The 8,779-nt window shown below is 41.4% G+C and overlaps 1 protein-coding gene across 3 annotated transcripts in view; it reads left to right on the forward strand.

The window, feature by feature from the left end:
* The window catches only part of LOC136373900 (thioredoxin), a 36,541-nt gene extending 31,354 nt beyond the window's left edge, over window positions 1-5,187 (forward strand). For 2 of the 3 annotated variants that reach the window (XM_066338945.1, XM_066338944.1), the window contains 4 exons: window positions 2,186-2,290; window positions 2,937-2,996; window positions 3,505-3,570; window positions 4,965-5,187. In XM_066338945.1, the coding sequence (XP_066195042.1) occupies window positions 2,186-2,290; window positions 2,937-2,996; window positions 3,505-3,570; window positions 4,965-5,027 (294 nt within the window). In that variant the 3' untranslated portion in view covers window positions 5,028-5,187. The remainder of the gene's footprint in view (window positions 1-2,185; window positions 2,291-2,936; window positions 2,997-3,504; window positions 3,571-4,964) is intronic. The other variant, XM_066338946.1, reaches the window with a different exon arrangement.
* The last annotated feature ends 3,592 nt before the right edge of the window (window positions 5,188-8,779 follow it).

Here is an 8,779-nt window from a genome sequence, read left to right on the forward strand (position 1 = left end):
TCTTGTGATGGAAGCTTCCTTTTCTTGTAACAGATTATTCATTTTTTAATAAAAAAGCTTGTCACTTTACAGTTAACATGAAAGACAACTAGTGAAGTCAGTCGGACAGGTCAAGCAGCTTGTTTTTTGTTTTGCTCCTGCTACTGTCTTCCTTCCTCCAGGGAAATGCATCTTATTAGAAGAACTTCCTCACTAGTTCAATATTTTTTAACTTGCAGGGGTAATGCCTTTGGACTCAGCATATCTTTTCACTGTCCCGCAGCAATTTTGGCTGATAGCAGAGATGATTTGCAGGGTAACACCTAATTTGTAGTCAAGACTAGGTCACCTGTGGTGAATGGTATATGTGACCAGCTGTAATTATGATGCCATGCCACTTTCCCTTTGTTCTGTGCAGTAGCTAACCTGAGGCATGGGGCCATATGATGTATGCATTCCAGAGCTGGGCTTTCTTTAGCAGGATACAGTAATTATGTAGCTGGATAGAAGACTTAGGGGTTAAAAGAAGATGGTCTAACTGGTAGCTATGGGAAGTGGAATTAATAGAGTAGTGATGTTACAGTGCTACGGTCTGAGAAGCTGTACTGAAAATCAGTAGTAGGATTTCAAGGCCAAAAGGAGTGAGGCTTGACTGAAGAACTTATGGTATAAGTACTGGGAGGGGGCAGGGAGTGTGGATTGCTGTGTACAGGGACATTAGGCACTGTTGGTGGGAATGGGCACAGGAATGCATACTACATCCATACAGGAGTAGGGGAGTATAGGGAGATGGGAAATCTTAACTGTTCTGATCTTTTTCAGAATGAGAATAGGTGGTGTGGAGTGTTATTACTCATCTTGTAGGAGAGTAGACTATGACTGTGCAAGATGCAAGGATGAAAAAACCAACATGGGTCCTGTGCCTCTGAAGAAAGCTGTGGGTGGGGGGAAACACCTGTTAACAGGGAGATGTAGTGCTGAGTTTATTTGAAGCTACAGGAAGCCGTGAAGACTTTCACATATGATTATATCTACATGAGAATGCTCATGCAGGATCTCTTCTTGCTTGTTAAATATATTCATGTCCAGTTTGATTTTTGGTTCCTCACCTGCACAACGTTCTTTAATTTACTAAAGTTGCAACTTATTGTGGCTGATTGCAAAAGCAGGTATGAATTAGTTAACTCTTGCACTGCAAAACCGAACCCTGTGTACATCTGGCAGTAACCATACTGCCTTCAGTCAGCTGTTGCTGTTGCTGACAGGACTCCAGCACTTTGCTTTGTTAAGTTGGGGGGACTAAAACAGCTTTCCTGAAGCTGTTAGCCAAGACAACAAAGTAGAAAATTATTGAAGTGGCTTCTACCTTCTTTGACAAACACTATTAGGAAGTAGGTGATCAGCACTTTCTGCTGCTGCCAGAGATATTTGTTTGCCTTTTGCTAGCATGCAAGTATTTATTACTTTTAATTTTTTTTTTATTTCTATTAAAGCATTCACTTTTTGACCAGTAAAAATGAGTAATGGCATGTAAGGATGTTTAGTTCCAGGAAATACTGTCCAGAGATGATTTGTGTGACTAAGTGCAACACACAGACTTGAGGACTCTGACATCATTAGGCAGAGCAGTGCTACACATACAGACCTCACAAGAAAACGCCCAATAGTTGCTCAAACATTGGTTCCCTGGGCAAAATAACTATCCTATGAGGTTGCTTTTGAAAACATGCTATAGAATAAAAGTCACTACCTCGTTTTAATGTTAGCCATTGATTGGAAAAGTCACCAGAGTGGAAGACTGTACAAAGGTTTGTGTCTGTCCTTTTCAAATTCTGCAGAGGAAAATGAAATTTTCTGCCAAGACAGAAATGAGAATATGGATTATAAAAAACTCTAAGGATCATATTTTGGGGGCTAACACAAAACTGTCAGAGTTGAGTATCATAACTAGAGAATTTCTAGCTTGTTTCCACAATTCAGTGAGTTTGACTGAGCATTGTGGTTCTTTCTAATTGATGAGTCATATGAAAAGAATTCATACTGAAAAGAATTCATACTGAATTCATACTTACATGATGGTAGAAATAACCCAGTGACGTGTTATAAGACTTGCCATAATGATTAGTGTGTTAGTTCTGAGAGCAAGCCAGCTTATATCCTTTAGGAAAGGAGGGGGAAATCATCAATGTGTTCAAATTTTTTTTAGGTTGAATTTGAGGAAGAGCTGAAATCTGCTGGTGAAAAGCTTATAGTTGTTGATTTCTCAGCCACATGGTGTGGACCATGCAAAATGATCAAGCCCTTTTTCCACGTAAGTAGTTTTTCTGGGTGTATTTCTGCATTAAATTGTATGTAAATGTTTGTGTTGCTTGACAACAACATGGAGGAAAGTTCCTTTTGCCTTATGTGATTGCCAGCATTTTCTGGAAAAGTGAGAAGTTGCAGAAGTATCTATTTTTAAGATTATCAAGTGAAATAGACTGACTGTTGATATTGCTGGGGAATAATATGAGGTTTAAATTTTGTCCTGGTGCTTACATGCATTTCAGGTCCATAGACACCTGCCAGTTGCATTGCCGCAAGTATGGGATACTGAGAGGAAACAATGCTTATCCTTCTGTACATGGTTAATGTACTTCTCTGGCTGCATTCAGGTGGCCATGTTACTGCTGATGAAGTATGCATCTTTTGGTGATAAGCTGAGAGAAGGCCTTGCAACTATGTCTTGGGATATTTGAGTCTTTCTGGGGAGATTATGTTGCCACAGACTCCTCCAGAAACAGTCTGCAGCAGAACAGAAAATTTTTGCTCTGGTAGTAAAATAGCTGCTTTAAGATGACAAAGCATATTTCACTAGCAGTTTAAGAAGCACCAGCCTTTCAATTTATATGAACACATCTTTTCAGGAAGCTTTCCTAGAACACTGTAACTGCACAGTTCTTTTTATTTCTTTGTAGAGTTTGTGTGAGAAGTATGGTGATGTGGTGTTCATAGAAATCGATGTGGATGATGCCCAGGTAAGATCTGGGGTGATGCTGAGGGAGGACCGCTAAGGACTTCCACACAAGTGACAGACAAGAATTCTAAATGTCTTCACACATACTGAAACAAAACAAGCACAATAAAATGTCTGCTATATTGCAGTTTCAGTATGGTCAGATAGGTACTTGAAAAGCATCACATGGAAGTACAAGTGTTGCCATAGGGCTCTTGGATCTTACAAGCTGACATCTGTTTGGATGCAGTGGTCTGTTTGGTTTTTTTTCCAAACACAGAGTAGAGGTCGAGATTTTTGCTATTGCATGAATTAAATGTTGAAGAGGGGATCTTTAAGGGTTGCTTCAGGTAGATGTTAACACTGCACTGGTTTTGCTATTGATGGACTAGCAGAAGTGCTTTTGCTTTATCTTGAGCAGTAATGGCTTAACCCTCTCACCTAAACGGAAGTCGGCTAGAGTGGGTTCTAAATCTAACATCCTTAAGAATATGCCCAGTTGAAGATGGTTTTTTTTTGGTCTCTTTCAGGATGTTGCTTCACACTGTGATGTGAAGTGCATGCCAACATTCCAGTTCTATAAGAATGGAAAGAAGGTAAGCTCTGCCTTTTTGGAACTGGAGCAGAGAAGCTGAACACTTGAGAGAAGATTGGGAGTGGGACTACTTAGTCTGCTTTGTCTCTGTGGTACCACTAGCATTAAGACACTCCTGAGAGCAAGCCAAGTTCATCTTAGTATTGCAGCAAATGTAGCCAGCAGTTAACTGGTGATGCAGTCTGTGTTGTTCAGAGGTAGCGAACTGAGTTAGTTAAAGGTTAATCTTACAGTTTCATGAGGGATAGTGGGGTGAGATGCCTCTGTTAAGACTGCTGGTCAATGCACCCTGCTTTTTACTTGATCAGTGTTTGTTATCTGAATGCAGCTTTTGCTCAAGCAGAGACATGAGTACAGTTGCCTATGGAATTCCACCCAAACAGAAGTTTCTAACCTGGTTGAGGTTATGTACAAGAAACAACTCTTTAGTTTATTTCACAGAGAGGCTGTATAACCTTTGAAGTGAAGGTCCTGTCCCTGTTGTGTCTGCTCTGCTAAGAGACGGATGAGATGGGATGCAGACTGTGCTCTGACAGCACAGTGGGCTGCCTGTGCAGGATAGTTTGAGTAGCTCTCTGCCTGAAATTGCTGACCTGAATGTATTGTCTTTGGATTTTAGTTTGCTAAGCAAGCTGAAGGTAGGCTTTTCTAAAGAAAAACGATGCTTGGGTCTAAATTTCATGGCTGAAGGCAATGGAATTCCACCTTGGATAGTTGAGTGTTGCATGTAGGGTGACTTTCAGGTCAGTATGGGACCAGTATGAACCTTTGACAATTCTGTTAGGGTGAACTTCTGCAACTTCATGATGTTATTAAAAGAACTGTGATTACAGCGTAACAGTTAATGTCTAGCTTTTTGTATCAAGCAAGCAGTTTCATGGCTGTAGCGTGTAGTCTGCTGTATACCTTGCACCTCTGTAGATACAGGAGGACAGAGCTGCTGTTCTTGAGACAGCAGATGAGTGTTGCCTCTATATTTCTGCCCTGCAAGTTGCAAGAAGAACAGTTCTCACAGGAGAAACTGAGCACATTTGGAATAGTCCTTCCAGAATTTGATTGGTAGTGTCCTGAGAAACTCAAGGTGACTTTGAGCTGCCTCTGGTATGTGGGTACCTTAGGAGTCTCTTCAAGCCACTTTTGAGTCTTACACAATATTGATTCAGGATCAGTAGTAGTCTGGAAGTGAATTTTGATACTCTTTTGTCTCAACTTTTGCATGAGTTGAATTAAGCAGGAAATAAATACATTAACATCTGCAAAATACTCCCTGTTTGAGAGTGCGAAAAACTGTGGTTTTTAGCAGAGTCGAATAGGTGTGTATGGGACTGCATGCTATGCAACTAATGTTAAGAAGCATTGAAAGCAAGATTTCTAAAGATCAGTCTCTCTTTACAGGTGCAGGAGTTCTCTGGGGCCAATAAAGAGAAGCTGGAAGAGACCATTAAAAGTCTAGTCTAATCTCCAACCATGAAGACACTGAAAAATGAGTGCTTTGGCTAAATTGCAGCCTACGACTTTTCTACTTTAAAAAAAAATCCTAAACAAGCTAGCTAGATTAAGTGGTGCAAATTATCTTCTTAGTCCATGTATATGAATGCAATAAAGTATAAACTCTTCACTTTTGGATATTGCTGTGTGTTTAACAAAAGTCTTAAGAATTCCATTATGTCGAGTGTCAAGTTTTGCTGTGTTAAAGGAGTACTGTCTGTATACAAAGACTTGTCAAAGGCAACCACATCTGTTGTTGGCTTGGGATAGCCATGACAGTTGCTTTAGGAAGAGTCTGCGGCTACCCTACTCAGATGGTAGTCACCAGGCTACAATCTGGTTTACAAATACAGAAAGAGGAGTTGGAGAAAAGAGGGTAGTCACTGGGTGGGATAGTTCTTTCTTTTGTTACATCTTTTTAGTTAAAAGACTTCAAAAACGTTTCAAGCTGCATTTTAGACTTCAAAGCTAAGACTTATCCTCCCAGAGCCCAAGACAAATCCTACCATGGAAATGCAAGGTAGGACTTGGACTTGCTGTCTTTTTGTCTTTTCAATTTGCCTTGCCATTAGGATGTGTACCTTCTGGTTCTATTAGTAAAAAAGTGTGTTTAGTCTGAGTTGGGCTAATTTGTTCCTAGGCAATAGTCTGGAACAAATGACTGAAGAAGTAAAACTTGTAATGTCTTAAGGTCAAGAGAATTTTAGATTTATGTACTCTTGTAATTTTCACTCGATTGTGCTGTTGCACTCTTAAAACACATTTGTCACATTTGACATTGTGTAGGACAGTGAACTGGACTCTAGTCCTCCAATCCTGAATCAGGCTGTCTAGATGAATGCTGAGCTGTCAGCCTTTTTATACCTGTCATTCACCTACTCTTGGTACTGTAACCAAGGGGAACAACTGTACCAAAATGGCTTCTTTGCTGGCTTGGATGTTGTCCTGTATAAGAACTCGGTAAAAAAGGGAGCAGGGCTATAGGTACAGCTTAGTGAGCTCTGCTCACTGAGTATCACTCATGGAAAAGGTAGACTTCCTGCTGCATATGCAAACAATTAGTGAGCTTCTTGCCTTTGTGGTAGAGAACTCACCCATGACTCAGCCTTACACTCACCTCACAAGCATGCATGAATTTCTTAAAGGCTCTGGAGGACGGGGAGCCTTGAATGGCTTATATATATTTTCCCAATTTGAAACAAGATTTTTCTAGTCCAAGAAGTGGCTACACCCTTTACTTGAGGATGAGCCATCAAGGTTCTTGGATGTAAGTTCTGAGCTGTGATTATGCAGTGAGAAGACATGAGAAATATTTTCAATGTAGCTCTCGCCATTTGATTAAGAGAAGTCCAGCTGCATGTTTGAACTGTTAAAAGGTAAGTAGGAAACCACTACCCCAGGTGGCAGAGGCTAGACCAGACCAGGTTGTTGCAGGGGAAAAGTGCCATCAATGGTGTATTGCTGCTTGTGTGTTGAGTTTAACTTAACACTTCGTTTAGTTTTTTAATGAGATCCTGCTCTGCAGTAGCCTTGGACAATCTAGGTGGCAGTGACTGGAAATTCAAGTCATGATCGGGAAGACCAGAATAGCTGGAATAGTTCTTGTGCTGAATCAAGGGGTGCAAAGCAGTTCTTAAAAGGGCAGTGAGTTCAGCTCCCTGTGCTGCAATATTTTACCCTCCCAAGAACTGGTATGTAGGCATACTGTGATGAAAATAACCTGTATAGCCTAATTTGAAAGATGTTCTTTAAGGCTTGGATCTTTGAGGAATGTACAGTGAAAATCTCCATGCTAGGTAAACTTTCCTTTTAAATGGTCCTCAAATGCAGAGTTATACCAGAATTTGACTGTTTGTAGTTGGTCCTTGTCATTACAGGTAATGGAAAGCAAAGCCTATGCTTTATTCTGGTTCCATGTAGGGAGCCTCAGTTCCTAGAGCAAAAGTGCCCCTGCTGGGAGGAAAGAACCTGAGTTTCAGGATGGGAACTGGCTTGAATCTTTCAAGAGGCAAGGACAGGCTCTTTCAGTCCTTAACAAGCCTAAGTATAGCAAATAAACATTTTGTTCTAAATGGAATAGGTATGAGTATCCTTATATAGCATAGGGCCACATGCCTTCCCCTGTGAGTATTAAGTAATGATACTTCATAGAGAGCTCGGTGCATTTTTTTGCTTGTTTTTTTGTGTGAAGGTGTAAGGCCAATATTGCTATGTGTCAGGCAGCAGCACAACATTCACTCCCATTAAACTCTGTGTTCCACTGCTTGCATGAACAGAATTGGCTGCTTGATACAGTGATCTGCTAAGATGTCTCTAACAGAATAGTGGGTAGATGGCCAGCTGACTTGAATGTTTGGTAAAAAATGTACATGGCATAGAAAAAAACATGGAAAAGTTTCTTCTGGGAATAAGAGTTTCAGGAAGAAGTTCTCCCCTCAGGCAATGACTGCAGTCTGTGTCATTTGGCTATGACAGCTGGGATCTGTGCATTGCTGTCAAACAAGAAAAACAAGATGTTTTCCTCTCCAGGCCTGTTATATAGCTTGCTTATAATGGGCTGGCCAACAGGAAGACAAGTACTTCCTTGAGTACAGCAATTAAAACACATAGCTGGAATAATCAGGCTTAATGAGAGAGGACCAACTAACATGAAAGGAAGGGCCAAGGAGTCACAGTGAGTGCATGATCAAATTGCTCTGGAATAGTGACACTCCTTACCTCCATCCAAGGGTTCTGAAAGGACTGTTGTGCACTTGGGGAAGTGTATGTTATGCAGGTGAAGTGCTTAGCCACCCACATATCTCTTTGATTTCTTGCAGCAGTCAACCTAACTTCAACTCCAGCTAGCCATCTGCTTTCCATTCTTTCCTTGACCTGAATGAAGTTAGACTTTGATTCCCCTCTGGAATGATTCTAGTAAGAGTATTGGTAATAATTTTGATGTTTAATTTCTTAACTCTTCATACATAAAGTGCAAACAAACTGGCATAGCAGCTCCTCTGTATTGTGCTCTACTGCCATGCAGCTTTGAGCCACCAAAGGATTTGGCTTAAAGAGCATACTGTTGAAATCCTCACTGGATTGACTGTGTTGTGGTGGTCCCTGGCCCTTGGTGAAGGGTGGGACAGTCTGACCTGGTGAAGGTGTCTTACAAGATGCTTTTTCTCATGTGCTTGTTTCCTTTCTCCCTGCTGCTATAGTTCTGAGCTTTTATTAAACTCTGATAACACAAAGGGCTTGGCTTTGGCCATTGGTTAAGTCCCTCTTGGACAAGGCTCTCAATGGCTCTATCTGATGTGGTGGCAGCTTCTGGTCCTCACAATAAGCCACCCCTGAAGTAACAAAACCTTGATAAGGATGAACTAGATGAGTCTGAGAAACTTGATAAAACCTGAGGAGATGGTTACGAAGGACATCCACCTGAAATGCAGTATGGTCCAGGTTGGCAGACAGTCAAGGTGAGGGAGGCATGGGAGCTGCATGAAGTTCTATTCCTATCTGCAGCTGACAAACACAAACGTGACATTCGGATTGCCACAAGGTGGCTGCGGCTCTCTGTGGGTTTTATACACGTGTGTGTATGCAGGGAGGCTCTGGGAATGCCCTGTGCTAATACCTCTCTGACAGTGCTGGGGTGATGGTTGTACCTTGAGTTAATGGGCTAGAGGGGAATGCATGGGGGAAGGCGGGCTCCTACTATCCTGATGGCACCATCTGCCTGG

This window comes from Sylvia atricapilla, chromosome Z (assembly GCF_009819655.1).
Source record: "Sylvia atricapilla isolate bSylAtr1 chromosome Z, bSylAtr1.pri, whole genome shotgun sequence".
In the NCBI taxonomy this organism is placed as follows: Eukaryota; Metazoa; Chordata; class Aves; order Passeriformes; family Sylviidae; genus Sylvia; species Sylvia atricapilla.